The sequence below is a fragment of the Pteropus vampyrus genome, unplaced genomic scaffold, assembly GCF_000151845.1.
Source record: "Pteropus vampyrus isolate Shadow unplaced genomic scaffold, Pvam_2.0 Scaffold144, whole genome shotgun sequence".
NCBI lineage: Eukaryota > Metazoa > Chordata > Mammalia > Chiroptera > Pteropodidae > Pteropus > Pteropus vampyrus.
The window spans coordinates 993,718-1,009,708 of NW_011888925.1; the positions used below are offsets into that span (position 1 = coordinate 993,718).

Here is a 15,991-nt window from a genome sequence, read left to right on the forward strand (position 1 = left end):
TAGAGATTCTCTAGTTGATTTTATAGATAAAGAACGGAGACCCAGAAAGGTGGGCGGACAAACCCAGGGTCACAGTTAACACAGAGGCAGAGGTCAGTGCCAACTCCTGTCCAGATTGTCACGCCAATGTTCTTACGTCTGTTTCCTACCCCATTGCCTCAGGCTGACTCAGACCCACGGAAAACTGCCGCCTGGAGCCTGAGAGGTGCCTTTTCCAGTGTCGCATTTCAGCCTGCACTGTAATTCATGGTTATTAGCTGCGTAGTCTGACTATTTCTCATTCGGAGGTCTTTTACTGGAAAGAAAAAAATATGTAGGTTTTTGAGAAGACATCCGCAAACCAGTGACAAGGAATAGTTAAAAGCCATCGCTTCAGGCGGTCACCAAGAGTACAAACACCACACCAGAACCACATAAGTGGCACTCCTCAGCTGTAAGGTGGTCATCGAGACATCAAGAATTAATTTCCAGTCTTTATTTCCCTAGATTGTCATCGAAATGTAAAAACAAAATTTTGAATTGTGCAGATTCCTTGAGCCCCTGAGAAGGAATCCATGGGGCCCAGTTTGAGGAATGCCTTGTAGGGCATGTGTCTTTGAAGAGCTGTTTATTTTAGGATAAATCCTTGCAGCAATCAGGGGCATTTATTGGACCCGCTAAACCTAAAGAGAATTGCAAAAGCTGATCAACCTGTTTCACTTTGTTTTAAAGCTGCCCGGGTCCAGAAAGATGACACCAGAGCCTCGATGGCAGCAGGGACCTTGATACGTTGGCACAATTGTCAGACATAGAAACATTTGTGGACTGTTAAGGTGGGGACCTCAAAGTAGCACTCATTCATTAGACAGACACTAAATGAGCACCTATTATGTGCAGGCACTATTATCGGCACTGAGGTTATGACAGGAAACCAAACCAAGCCCCCTGATATCATGAAGCTTACATTCCATTGAGGAAGAAGGAGATGAACAAATGGGAGGGGGAGTGGTTATATGTCAGAGAATGATAAATAAATGGACAGAAGGCACAGGTGGTGCCTCAGGTGAGGGGAGGGAGGGCTTGTTCCTTTGTATAAGGAGTCAGAGAAGGCGTCTCCGGTGAAGTGACATTGGAGGGTGAAGAGTTTGTCAAGAAAAGAACATTTCAGGCGTCGTTTCGCAGCAAATGCAGAAGCCCTGAGGTAGAACGGCAAGGAGACATGGGGTCAGAAGAGAAGTGATGGTGACAGACAGGTGCAAGCACCTGGGGTGGGGAGCGATGAAAGGTCATCACTCAGGAATGACATTATTCGATTAATGTTTTTAAAGAGTCACACCTGTTGCTGTGCTAGGTAGAGATCAGAGGGTGACCAAGGCAGAAACAGGGAGACTAGTTAGAAAACAATCATCATAACCCAAACAAGAGATGAGGAGGGGACCCAGGTCAGGGCAGTAACGGTGGATGGGGAGAAGCGACTAATTGTGAATACGGAAGATGGAGCTGATGGGAATTGCTCATGATTTGAATATCAGACGTAAGAGAATTAGGGGGGCCCAGGATGACGCCAACGTTTCAGCCTGAACCTGAGGGACGGGTTGACATTTATGGAGATAAAGTCTGTGGGAGACACTGGGTCAGAGTGTTCACGCTCTGTTCTTGATTTATAAAGTCAGCCTTGCACAGGGGATGGACCACATGACCCAGCAATTCCACTCCTGGGTATGCGCCCAAAAGAATTGGAAGCGGGGACTCATACAGATACTTGCGTATCCATGTTCATGGCAGGATTATTCACGAGAGCCAACAAGGTGGGAACAAAACCAAATCTCCATCGATGGATGAATAGACAAAAAAATGTGGCATTTACGTATAATGGAATATTATTCGGCCTTAAAAAGGAATGAAATTCTGACACGTGTTGCAACATGGATGAACCTGGGAAACACTATGCTAACTGAAGTCAGCCAGACACCGAAGCACACATGTAAGAGACCTAAAGTAGTTAAATTCACAGAGACAGAAAATAGAATTGTGGTTGCGAGGGATGGAGGGAGGGGGGAGGGGGAGTCAGTGCTTAACGGGGACAGAGTTTCTGTTCAGAAAGATGGAAATGTCTGGCGACAGACAGTGATGACGCGAATGTACTTGATGCCACTGAGCCGTACGCCTAAAAATGGTTAAAATGCTCAGTTTTATGCTATGTGATTTTTTTTATAAAAAAAATAGATGGATAGGTTAGTCCGCTGGCAAGGCTCTACAAGGCTTTAGAGATTTATAAACACAAAGTCAAAAGAAAAATTATCCTAGAGTTTTCCCATGGTTAACTATGTGTATAGGAATATCTGCATCCGTTCCATCAAAGGAGCTTCAGAACAGGGACGGAGAGGGGCAGAGGGGTGCTGGGGGAGGGGAGGGGAGAAGCAGAAGCCTTTTCCAGGAAGAAAATATATATATATATAAAAGAGGATAAACCCCGGATAAGGTGGTCAGAGAAGCAAAGTGACCGAAGGGGGTTGACACCACAGGAACTGGGACGCCGTGGACCACAAGCGTGGGAGAGGTCGGATGACAGCTTTAATGGCCAAGAGAAAATCATCGCAGTTAATAGCTCCATGGAAGATGATAAAGGGGCCTAATTACAACAGCTGATGTTTACTGAGCACTTGCGACGTGTCAGGCACAGCTCTAAGCACGTGCAGGTGCGAACCGGCTTAAGCCTCGCAACCACCAGTGAGGGAAGTTCTCCGATCATCCTAATTTCACAGAGGAGGAAAGCAGGACCTGCTCGAGGTCAGAGAAGCGGAAGCGGGATTCAGACTCAGGCAGACCAGGTCTAGGGTGGGACTCTTAACCACTAAGGCTGCACCGCTGTCAACACCAGGCAGTGCGACATCCAACTTGTGACTTTCTGGGTTGACATTTATATATTCAACTTTCCAGCATTTCACCCTTCGAAACCACTTGAGCCTTTAGGACAGACACCATGTGACGAGGTAGATGACTTGATTCCCAGACTCTGCTGGTCTGAGCCTCACAAACCTACTAACTTTCTGCTTATTTACCAAAATGGCTTTTTATGACAACAGTTGACAGCAGTGTTGCCATGAGAAAGCCAACCCCGAGCTCTGCTCTGTTCAGACATATTTCTAAATCTTCAGGGAAATGGCAGACTTCTCTTGAGAAACTGGAGGCTAACGGCGGGGGCGGGTAAGGCTCATTTCTGGCACGCTGGTGAAGTGATGTTTATACAAAACCCCAGCTTCGAAGTCCATGAAAACGAGGGACATGCCAGTTGGTTTCTAAGGGAACGTCCACCACCAGGGCAGAGCATGTGACTTGGTCCGTAGATAAGTCCCTGACAAGGAAAGCTGTCATCTTTCTCCTGTAGTGTAAACGAGGCATGTGTAGTTGGAAAGCCTTGCGTGTCCTCTAAGCTCTGTGGACTTTGTCGGAATCCCCAGGCCTGACCGCTTTAATGCCACCCCCTTGAGTGCCGGCTCTCAATAAATGTTCACTGAATAAATAGCTATAATGCATCCAGTGGATAACAAGTCCTTTGAGGAAAGAGGTCAAATCCGATCACCTTTAAATCCCAAGACACTTAGTAAATGTCAATGAAGTACATTGTACAAGAGACAAGTGCTGCGTTGGGAAGGCGGACACTGTGAGAAGCTAGAATCTACTCCCAAAAGGGCAAGAGAGGGCTACGCATCCACGTGAGTGCCGAGGAGCCAGCCTGAGCTCCTGCCATCATCCATCTATGTTACGTACCAAGCACACTGTGCCAGGGACCTTCCCAGGTCTCCACTGGATGTGAAGTCTAGCAGAAGCCCAGTACTGTGGGAGTGACACAGAGATGCCTGAATGCCATGGGAGAGCACAGAGAAGGGGCACTGAGCCCAGGCTTGGAGGTTCAGGTGGGCCCGGGGTGGTCATTCAAAGGTCCAGAAACCCAGCGGGCAGAAGGAGTGTGGAAGAGCATGGTGAAGACAGAAGCAGGGACTGGCGTCATGAATTTCGACACCTGCAAGCACTTTGGTATGGCTGGAGTGACAGGTGCACGTGGGAGCCTGTGGGTACTGACACAGAAGCCAGGTCACCGCAGCCTGAGGGTTAAACTGAGGGTGTGAACTTCCTCCTAAAAACCAAGATGAGACACAGAAGAATTTCCAGCAGGGGAGTAAGATGATCTGATTTTTATTTTAGACTGGCCTGTACATGAAGCTCACTCCATCAGTGGAGGAAGGGATCTAAGACAGGGAGACCAGTTAGGAGGCAATTGCAGGAAATAATGAAAAGCAAAAGATAGCAGAAACGTTGAGGACGTGGCAGATGGCTGTGGTGACCAGGTGGTGGCAGAGCTGATCAGAGGCAGGGAAAACAAGAAGGGCATCGGGCTGGCAGGGAGGGGGCAGGTGGAGGTGAGCCCAGGGCTCAGCATCCCAGATGTGCAGCCCCGGAGCTCGGAAGAGACAGCTGGCTGGAGAGCAGGCTGGAGGATCGGCCGGCCCCAAGAGGTTGCCCAGAGTCCGGGGTGAGATAAATAAAGACCCTGGCCCAGATCCTTGGAAATTCTGCCATTTGTGAGCTTGTGGGAAGAGAGGAGCCCGGGAAGGCGGGACAACAGACATCAGGACAAATGAGATGTCACCAAGCCAAGGGAAGAGAGGCCTTCCAGGAAGGAGAGGGCACAGAGACCGGCCGGGGGAAGAATAAAGGATGAGCAAGAACAGGGTGGGGGCAATGCAGGGGGCAGTGGAGTGAGGAGACAAGAGGTGACCCTTTCCAGCAGGTTGGCTCTGCAGGGACGACCCCGCAGCAAGGAGGGGGAGGGGTTACGGGAGAGCTTTTGAAAGGGGAAGGGGTGCACACCTCTCCTTTGCCAAAGGAAAAGTCAGGATAAAGATGGGGAAAGCAAAGATGACTGATGGAGGTGAGGGAAGGGGATGCAGAGGACCCCTGGAAGTTGCCTCAGGAGCAGAGGCACCACTCGAGGTTTGTGGGGATGGGGGTACCCGCAGGGCAGGGCAGGAAGAAGCTGACAAGTTCCAATTCCCCAGAGACAGGGCAGTCATTCTGCCCCAGCTGCCGTTGCCATGCGGGAATGCAGGCTCGGGGAAGATTTCAAAATTTCAAGAGGGGCCACACATTCTCTATTTTCTGTGAAATCTCCTGAGTTTTAAACGTTTGCAATGACCTCCAAAAAAAGTTTAATTGTAGGGCAGGCCCTAAACATGGCTTTTGTCCAGATCGACCCAACGGACCCCCCCCAGATAGCTGCCTACGATGCAGGATTTCCACACCCCACACTTACCTCCTCCTCTGTCTCACCCTCCGTGTAGACACGGCCCCTCTGGGAAGCCAGAGAAAGCATCTGTTATAGGATCGAAAACGCTTTTCCCTAAACACTGGTAGATCTTCAATGAGAAGTAGACACTAACCCTTTCATTCTGAGACTCTGATATCTGCCCTGCCTTGAACTCTGAATTTAATAGATATGGTCCTAAAAGTATATAAATGTTCGCTGCAGCCCTACATACAAAGAAACCCTTGAGAATCCTTCTGAAGTAGTAAAAAGTTCTTCCATAGTCAGACTGATAAAAGCTGAAAGGAGAGGGGGCCTTGAATTTCTAGGCCCTGGAGAGGTAGGGGCTGGGCCCCCGGTGTCCTGAGCCAGCTCTTTAAAGAATGTGTCTTCTAAGGCTCAGGAAGTCAGGGTCACCCGCGGATGCTCCCGTGGGCCTGGTTTCTGGGTGGAGGGGACCATTGTTACAATTAAGGTTGTCATCCCTCAGTCCCTACCACCTTGTCTCTCTCACCTGCATTTGGAGCGGAGACCGAAGGCGCCTGGGCTTGGCCAGTGGTCCTCTCAGGCTTTTTCTGGTCTTTGCATTCCAGTGCCGATGGCCGCGGTGTGTTCTAACAAGGACAAAGATTATTACAGTAACTTATCAAATCATCCAATCAGTTAACACTTCTCAAACGCCTAGTGTAACTACACGAAAAACCAGAGACCCCACCGCGTCCGAGCCCAGCCCACTCCGCCCTGGCTTGCAAGCTCTGCCTGTAAGAGAGATAACAGAGTCTTAAGAAGGGACCCGGCATAAGCCGAAAGACATCCTTCTGTGAAAGTCCGATGAACCTCGGACAGCGGGGCCGAAGACGACTCAGGTTCATCGGTTCAGCAGACCCATTTCCTGTCCTCAAGAATTTTACAGTGGCAGAAAAAGAGAGATAAGGTTCAATTCAACACTGAGGAACAAGGTGCCACCAAGGGCAGAAGGTGGAGAAAGGAGGGTTGGGAGTCACTGTCCACTGCCTATCTTCTCTGTGTCCAGAACTGAGCTAGGCGCCATGGGGCAGGAATTCCTGAAGGCTTATGTGGTAGCTCTCCAATCCAGGGGTCACGCCACCTCAGAGGAGGGGTCTCGTTGGGAAGGAAAGCCCACCCGGGCCTGGGACTCCCTCGCCAGCACCAGGGTTCTGTCCAGCAGGAAATGGAAACCAGTTCATGGAGAACATGGCTGCTGTCGGTAGCTTCAAAAGGCTGTTCTTTTCATGTGTTTACTCAAGGAAGTTACAGTTCCTCAGAAGAAAGTAACTCGGAGGTTGACGAATGGAATGAATCTGGATCTTCAGCTTCAAATGGGTGGATATGCTTATTCATGCTTCCTTCTCACAGATGGTCTGTCTTCCCTAGTCCAGCCCTGCAGAGAGATGTTAGGGCCACTTAAGTTTGTCCTCACCATAAGTGATAAGCGAATCCTTCCTTAGACTCTCCTAAAGGTGGGTTATTCATCTTTGTATCCCTGTTTGTAGAGATTAGCGTGGTATCCCAGGCACTCCGGAATGTTTATGGCTTGGATGGATGACCGATGAGGGAAAGGAGGGGGGGAGTGGAGGGAGAGGGAGCGATGGAGAAATATCCTTTCCACGGAATGACACTTGCATTTCTTTAAAAACTGCACGTAGATTAATTCCATCCCACTGATGCTTCTTAGTCCGCACATTTTCAAAAACTCTAACGGATGAATCGGGTGTGAATTCTTTTGCAGAAACACTCTCGCCTTTTCCAGAAAGGGTTCGGTTGAGTATTTAAGCATTCCACAACTCTTCCTTCCCTTTCAATCTGTTCGGTTTTCAATTACAAAATGGAACTCAGAATAAGTCTGAATAACCGCAGAAGAAAGGAATGTTTTTTTCTCTCAGAAAGGACTGAATAATAATGGCAAACACGTCAGCACTTCCCATGTGCCAAACACTGTCTTAACTCGTGTGTTAACTCCTTTCAGCGACTCTGGAGGTAGCTGCTATTATTACTCTGTTTTAGACAAGAACAAACTAAGGCACAGAGAACTTAAGTGACTGGCCCACGATCATACAGCTAGGAAGTGGCAGAGCTGGGATTCGAACCCAGGCCATCTGGTTCATGAACCCACACTCAAAACTGTTAAACCAGCCACTCGTATTTTGCAGGATATATTAGAAAATATAAAAGAAAAAAAACAGTCCAAGCCAAAGTTACCCGACTATCCAAAATAGGAAGTTATCCTGAAAAGAAAATGGTTCTTAACTAAATATATAAAGAGATTGCTTTGCAGTGTCCTCGTTGGTATAACTTGTGGCCAAAACTAGAGTGCTTTAGAAATAACAGAGTAATATTACTAAAACCAGAGAAAAAAGATTCTGTAGTAGCTGGACTGGATAAAGGCAGGAAATGCATTTGGTTTCAATTCACTTTAGAAAATGAAACAATCAAGTCATCGAGCAAAATGGTTTCAAACAAATATGAAATTAATCTGATACTAATGTGAAATTAATCGGAAACCATCAAAGCAAGTCACACTGTCTTAAAAGTCTATGCTTCCTCTAAAAACATAAACCTTAAGAGGAAGCCATTATTAAATCCAGCCATACTGGGTGGTGCTTCCAATTCAATCGCCAGAGATTAATATTAAGGCACCAAGTGATTCTAAACGATATCTCGTTGGTAACAAAGAACCACGCCTAGAGAAAACTGTCAGGGAGAAAAATCCTTTCACAGCCACCATTTGAATGTTAGCCTGAATACAGAGGTTTAGAAAAATAGAAGTAAGAATCCATGACATCAAAGGGAGGAGGGGGGAAGAGCCATAAAATTTAAAGAGTGTAAATTTAAATTGCCCTTAAAACTTTCCCTTTTCAAATGCACTTCTTTGTGGAAAATATGCACTAGGTGACGTGTGAACTTGGAAAAGATAAAGGCAGGATCCAGCCCGTGGTATAGCTTCTGATGCACCAGAAGATGGGCCTGGTATCATCAAAGGCAAGAAAAGACAAAACCAGCAACTTCCGCTGGCTGTGCTCTGAGCTGATCAAAGGACAGACCCAGAGGCTGGGGAGCAGAGAATGACTGGCTGAGTAGACGACTTGGCATCGTCATTCTAGGACATGGCCACTGTGTGGCAAGAAAGGATGTGGAGGAAGGGCAGGCTGTGGCCCCAAAGAACTCCTTGGAGCCACTCCAGTGAAGACAGGATAAGCAAGAGGAAGGGGAGATCATTCCCCTGGGTCCTCCAAGACTCCAGACTCTCACGTTTACATCTAAAGGCCATGGTGAAACGTGTGGAGAAACCTGATACTTAACTACTCTTATCCGAAAGGATAGAGACCTGGTTAGTCGCTCACTCCATGTCAAATATAGTTACTAGGTAACAGAATACATAGCAGTTAAATAGTAGTTTTACTGTACATGTGATTGCCTTACTGATGTGAGTCACTCACGACTTCCTGGCCGAAAAAATTGAACTGAAATTTTCATTCTAACAATGAGCTTATGTTTTTTGACCAACAGATTGGTTAAAAATAAATAAATAAAAGAGATGGAAAAAAAAAAAAACCAATAAGAGTATGAAGCAAACAGAGGCTTTACACCCAGGAGTAGAAATGCACACGGATACAGCCTTTGGGGAGGGTGATTTGGAGTAACTATTAAAATGTTAAATGCACCTCCTCCTTCACTCAGCCATTCTATCTCTGGGTGTCCAAGTGACGTACTTGTACGTGTGCTCGAAGCGGTATGTGCAAGGATGTTCGCAGACCCTGGGAGTTACTTAAAAGTCCGTCAGCAGAGGAATCATTAAACATACGATACTTCATCTATGCTGTGTAATAGTTCACAATGGTAAAGAAGAATTAAGTTGATCTGTATTTACCTACAGAGAACATCTCCAAAGCATACTGTGAAAGGGGAAGAAATCAATACAGTGCAATCTTATTTATGGTTTCTTTTAACCCACCAAACTATAGACATCCGTGTCAATGGCACAGATATGGCCAAAAGCACAGAGCAAAGTCTGCAGGGTGTGAGACAAGGTGATGGCAGGGATTCGTGCAAAAGAAGAGGGTGCAATCAAGAATTTCTCTTACTGTTTTACAAAAACGAATTGCTATGTGGTATCATTTAAAAATTAAGTCTCTGGAAATGTTAGTCCTTAAAATGTCTACTTGCCCAATCGAGTGTCAGTCGGGGTTAGAAGTATTTTACTAGCTGTGATTACTCCAAGAGGAGGTTCGTTCAATAAGCATTTATTGAGTACTTACTATGGGCCAGGCACTGTTCTAGACTCTAGGGAAATATTAAAAATATCTGCCTCGGTGGAGTATATTCCAGTGGATTTTACAGCATCATCTCCTTTTGGGGAGGGGAGTGTCTCTAGGAGTCCCATGGGTTGATACAGTATGCCCAGAGGCAGAGGCATGACATAGATGGGCTCTCTTCCTGGCTAAGGAAAGAGAGAAAGGTGAGAATGGTCTAAGGCTTTGGTAGGAGACCACAGCACCCGGCTGGCCCCTCGCTAGACACTCTCCATGCCTGCTCCGACCAGCTGAGCCTCTCCCCAGGCCTCACAGAGGGAGCAAGAATCACGTGCCACGCACAAGAGGAGGAAAAGGTGTAGCCAACTCCAGTCCCCTCAGGAGCGCCCAGCTCCTCCAGGCTTCCTGCATGGGGCCACTTCGAATGACTGGCAAAAGGGCAGGAAGACAGGGGACAGCCAGTTAGAGGAAAGTAAGTGAGTGGAAGGAAATGAGAGGGGAGAGAAACGGAGCTGTGTAGGAGCTGCCAGGGCTCCTCCTTGGCCAAAAGAGAGGAGAGCACCCCCTTTCCTGCTCCATCTGGCACCAGAGCAAGGCCCAGCCATGCGAGAAGCCGTGTGAGAGCCTGCCGGCCGGTCCTCAGCACCCTCACTCTCCCTCCCTCCCCCCCTCTGATCCCCAACACCAGGCCACCTGGCTTCCAGCTTTGCTTCCTGTCTAAGCTAAACGGGATAGAAAATAGGGTAGGTGAAGTGACTCTGGAGAGGCCTGACATGAAAAAATGGAACTGAAACTAAGGAAAGTTTCTGTGGTGATCATTTCACAAGATATCCACACATCGACTCTTTGTGTCACGCACCTCAAAGTAATACAAGGTTATATATATATGTCAATTATATCTCAATAAGACTGGAAAAGCAAAAAGTGGAACTGAGTTTGTGGCTTACCCAAGAGATGAAACGTACAATTTAAGGTGAGAAGGTTAAGGGAATCCTGTATCCCAGACCAACCTACATTTATAGAAGGACGACGAGAACAGAGCACGTGGTAAACGTACACAAAGGAATGACTCAGTCATAGTGAAATTGCAGACATTCTTGACGAGCCAGTAGGGGAGAGATTTCAGGCTAGGGTGGCCTTTTCTGAAGTCTTCAATCACACCTTCTAGGTAAGTACCGGGCAGCCCCACCTGAGCCCACTCCAGCCTGCTTCCCTGCCATGCCAGTTCACACGGGTGCTGGAAAGGCTGAGGCAACCTGACCGGCTTGGAGATTCATGTTTGCTCTGTTGAAGATCAGGGTCAGGTTTGAACCTGTTCCTCCCAAAACCTACGTGCAATCCCTCAGAGAATCCGATGGCGAGACACACAGGGCGTGGTGAGCAGCTCCGCATTGCTCGGATGACTTACAAAAATCCCCGTGGGCTTTAGACCGCCCGGCCCGGTTGGCCATACTGGAAATGAGGCTAAAGAACCGCCTCCTCTTCATTCTTTTCCACTTTGAACTAAGAGAATCAGCTGGGAGATTTACTGACCTACCACAGGGCATAGTAAATAATCCTTTCATCTCACCCGCCCGCAGCTGGAAGTCCTGCCTACCTCAGGAGCCTGCTCTCTGTGCACTAGGAACCAGCCCAAGCCACCCGGGTCAGCGGCCAGTGGAACAAGACTACACTAGGCTGGGAACTGGGTTTCCCTCTTGACAACTGGGTGTGGACAGTGCTCAAGCACCCCACATCACGTTATAACATACGACCCCTTCCCCAGGAGATTTCTGATCTCAGTGCCTCCGAATCTACTTTCTGGAAGGACTTTGCGCGGACTTGAGAAAGATATATACACATTTCCCAAACCCCGGCCTCGCCGTCCTCAAAGGAGGCTTAGAAACGCTCCGCGGGGCGCGGCCGTGAGAGCCACATGCTCGGACGCTGCAAACGCTCCCCTGCGCTCACATGTCAGTGTTCCACAGCCAAGTGCTTCCCAGCAAAATACACAAGGGCTTTGTCTCATTCTGCAACGGTCTGCACTAGCAAACGAGCCACTGTCACTGCATCTGTCCAGCTCAAAGAGAACAGCGGGTGGAAGGGGGGCAGCGAGCGGCGACAAAGAGAAAGCCGGCCCCACCTCGCTTGGGGCGGAAAACACGACTCTCCACATCCTGGGGCTTCTGATCAACAATGTCACTAGGAAGGAAGAGAGGGAGGGAGAAGAAGGAAGGAGGACAAATCAAGGTGCTTTCTTCGTTTCAGGAAAGCCTGGTTGGGGCGCTCAGAATCTCATCGGAAAGATACTTTTTTTTTTTTTAAATTAATAAAAATCAAAATGATCAGCTGGGAACAGAATAACCAAGATAAAGGTTACACTTTTCAGACTGAAGCAATGAGTGACATTTCAGATGCCACTGGTTTTGGACCCAGCTGACCAGATGTGGGGAGCCCCCTCCTCCTCCATGCCCCACCTTTCTTCCCCTCCTCCTCCCCGGACTTTAATTCTTGGCCATTGAATCTCTGCTGCAATTCTGGTGGAACCATCCCGAACCCAGCCCTAGGCCATCTTCATCTCCCACCAAACCCCAGCAAGTCTCTCCCCCACTCTGCCCTCCCTCAGCAGCCCCTCCTGTCTTGAACTTCAGCTCCTCATCTTCTGAGTCTCCAAGCTTTTGCTTTACCTCCTTTTCGCCCCCAAAAAGCAGGCCTGCGTGCTGGAAAGATGTGGATTTTGAAGAGTTTGCTGACTGACAGGCTACACATGTTCCGTCCTTTGCTGAAGTTATATCGGACCCAGCAGCAGCTCGAGGAGAGCTGCCAGTTTGCAAAATCTTAGCAATAACTTCTTAGGGAACCAGTTCTCGTGCGTGTGTGTTTTGTTTGCTTTGGGGCTTTTGTTTGTTTGGGGTTTTTTTTTTTTTTTTTACCCAAAGTATAGGCTAACATTTTGGGGAACCACAGAAATACACAGTAATAGACAGAAGATGGGAGCACATGTTGCTAAGGGGAAGTATATAAAGCGATAAAATGGTGACATGATTGCTTCTGGCACCATTGCTTTCTGCCATGTGCCATGTGTCTGGCACCGTGCTGAATAAATGATGGTGACCAAGCTGACTGCATCCCTCCCTCACAGAGCTAGCTGACGGTCTGACAGAGGAGGCAGACAGACAAGCAACCAATCACAGATAATTTATTATGAATAACACTGAGAATAGGAAAGTCCAGAGCCACTTGAGTGCACAGACAGTTGGGGGCTATGGGGAGAGGTGACAGGGAAGAAGACTTTCCAGAAGGAAATGTTCCCTAAGATGAAACTCAGAGGGTAAGAAAGACGAGCCTGCTTGAAAGCCAGGGGGCTGGAGAGAGCAGGGTATGAAAGAGCTGAGTGTGGCAGGAGAGGCCAGCTTGAGGCTGGAGGGGTTGACAATGGCCAGAGTCCAAAGTAGGAGCGTACTCAGGGACGGGGGGCGAGCACTCCCCAAGGCCTTGCCTGGAGCAAGGCTGAGTCCACAGTGCACAGAGCCACGTCCAAGACCTTTTCTTCCCTGGGTGAACCTATGTGCAGTTCAAGCTGTCTCAATAAAGCATTCCTATCCAACTTTCCACTCTTCTTTGCTGAGAGTCAACCCAGTGTTCACGAATACAAAACAACAGAGAGTCCAATCCATGTCAGAGCAGAGAAAGCAGGAGACACACCCCACTCCCCATGTTTTTTCCTGTACTTATTTCTGCTGCCAGAAAAAGCGCTTTCAAAGGTTCTCCACGATTACGTAAGAAGAACATGGCAAGCGAGCTCAGGCAGACACACAGGATCCAACCGTTTCCCTTTCAGAAATCATAAAACACTGAAAGTGAGTGTTTGCAGGACAGGCCATGCTGGCAAGGTCTGGGATCACCATCCAGCGGCCAGAATCCTATTAACCCAAGGTGTTTATTTCCTTTCGATAAACAGTAATATGTCATTTCCCACTTTTAAGGGACAATCATGACTTCAAACAAAGGGCAGTCACCAAAAACAGTTTTTAGAGGGAATGATTTTCTTCCATAGGAGGGCCACAGCTCAGTTACAAATAATAATAATAATAAATTTTCGAGAATGCCCTTGGCTAAAAACGTTCATTTGTCTCTTAGACATGATTTGAGAGACAAGTAATTTTTGGAAAAACAGGTGTTCAAATGAAGAGAAAGCAAGGCCTCCTGGACCGCCCGCTCTAATCTCAGCTACGCCTGGCACCGAGTGTGCACACCTGACCCTCTTCCTTCCCACAACGAAATTCCTAGAATTTATTTTCTAGGAATTTAGACAATCCACACTGGCTCCCTCCACTCTTTCACTTGACCTCCCTAATCTGCCTGAAGGGCCCACTTGAAATTCAAGTTGTGAGCCGAACTTGTACTCTTACAAGTAGAAAATGCCCTGTCATTATTCTCTCCCGCCAGCTCACATTCCAGCCCTCCCCACTGGCTGGCCACCGGACACAGGGGATGAAAGGCCTGCGCCCTAGAGGACACAGCAGGCTCAGGTAAAACACAACCCAGGCTGCAGGGCACTGACTGGAAAAGCTAGAGGTGGTCAAAAGTCTTCTCCATCGCCCGGGACCCAGTGGGGGGACCTTAAGACAGGCATGAGTCACAACGCCCCTGCTACAGCTCAGGGTGCCGCAGCTCAGCTTGGGGGTTAGGGGACCGTTTCAGGTCCCCAGAGGGGAAAGCAAGGCAGGCATCTACCCTTGCTGTTTGTGAGGCTTTCCTAAAAGGCTCTCTTGTCCCAAAATACCCAGTCGGCTGGCCCATGGACCTAAAATAACCACCGTGAGGGACCCACCCCTCAGGGCCCCAAAGCTCTTTTAAATGTAAATAACCCACGGTCTTAACATACACCACGCCGGCACTCTCCAGCACAGCAGTACACAGCTGTACTCCGAGTTCAAAGCTATCAACTGAGGGAAGTCTCCACTATGGGAAAAAATCATGTGTCCCTGCACCATTTGGGACTTAGGGACCCACCAGGGTACGAGATCTAGCTCTCGCGGCCACGCCCTAGAAAGTGTGAACTTGGCCTCCAAGCAACTTCCCGAGGCCCCGCAGGGTCGTCTTTCCCCACTTTTCTACCCTCTGTGCCCCGCGTCCCAGGACCGGCCCCACCCAGTCACCGCCGGGCCCCACCCAGCCACCGCTAGGCACAAGGCTAGCTGCTGCCCAAAGGTGGACAAAAATCTGCCTGGCAACGGATCACGGGACCCGGATGCGGCCTGGCGATTGGCAGTTTGGCCGAGCGGGGCGTGGCGGCAGCTGTCCGTAGAGACTGTGCCCCTCTCCTCTGTCTGTTCCCTTCTTCCCCCACTCCCTCCCACTCCTCCGGGACACTGAAGGCCCCAGGACTGCAGTATGGGAAGCTTAAGGGTGTCATCTGGTTTCTGGCGGGAGCAGGGAACTTGACGTTGCAAGCACGCTGCTTTACTTAGGTTGTCAATTCATTTGGGGTGCCAGGAGGGACTTACGGAGATGGGGAGCAGGGCTAAAGCCCCCCGGAAAGTCCCTGGGCGCTGTCCCTGCTCTCTGTGGGTCCTCTCCTTCTCTCTCTACGCCCTGTCACGTTCCCAGCCGCTCATTCCAAATCTCTCCCCTCCCGCACCCCACTTCCTTCTTGTCCTAGGGCTTTGCTCCTCCCCTGTTGCCTCCCCGCTCCTGGCCCCCTAGCCACGCGGAGTCTGCCTCTGCCCCATCCCGGGCTCACTCTTCTGTTTTCTCCATAGACTTCCATTTGCTTTCTTCTAACCTCGCGCCCCCATAAGCGAATGGATTGCACAGCCAGTGGTCCGAGCTGGTGGAGGCCCCAGCTCCTTCTTTTTGGGCAGGGTGCCGATGTTGAGTGGGTGGGTGGGTGAGGCTGCTCAGTCCACCCGGGACACGGGGCTGACGCCTTCTGCTCGCATCCCTGATGTTAGCAAATTCTCGAGCGGGAGCCCCCATGGGCCTCAGTCCTGGAGCCAAGCACGACGGCAGGAGAAGGGATAGGAAGGGAGACTCGATCCACAGTGGACACAAATCGATTTTGCCCCAAACTCTCTGGAACCCCCTCACGTTCCCTAGCCCTCCCCCAGAGAGAGGGCTCAACCCCACAGGGCGGCAGCTGGCCAGGGACAGTGGGTGGGGCTCATTATAATGCAAATGTTTTGATTTTTGTTCCTCCCTTATTTCTCGTCAACCTGGAAGAGTGAAGACTCAGGAGAGGAAAAGACCTAGGGTGACACTGGCCAGGAGGGGCTGGCAGCAGCCGAGGAGGCTGAACCTGGGCCAAGGGTTCACTTTGCTTGGGGCCTGGAGCTACCACCCGCTACCCCCCAAATGGGCAAATTGCTAAGAGCAGCTTCTTTCCTTTCTGGGCTGGACCGGAAGCCAGCCAAGCTGCCTGAGTCTCAAGTTACTTTCTAGGTCCTCTGTATTT

General features: G+C 49.2%; 1 protein-coding gene across 5 annotated transcripts in view; it reads right to left on the reverse strand.

The window, feature by feature from the left end:
• LOC111744944 overlaps window positions 1-15,991 on the reverse strand; it is a 66,281-nt gene extending 50,290 nt beyond the window's left edge. For 2 of the 5 annotated variants that reach the window (XR_002782392.1, XR_002782394.1), the window contains exons 1-2: window positions 10,503-10,853; window positions 5,799-5,898 (exon numbers count right to left, since the gene is read on the reverse strand). Coding sequence is in view for 2 of the 5 variants with exons in the window: in XM_023535677.1 (XP_023391445.1) it covers window positions 5,799-5,898; window positions 15,281-15,516 (336 nt within the window). In the remaining 3 variants the exon portion in view is untranslated. Of the gene's footprint in view, window positions 1-5,798; window positions 5,899-10,502; window positions 10,854-15,280 lie in introns of those variants that run through there. The other 3 variants (XR_002782393.1, XM_023535678.1, XM_023535677.1) reach the window with 3 other exon arrangements.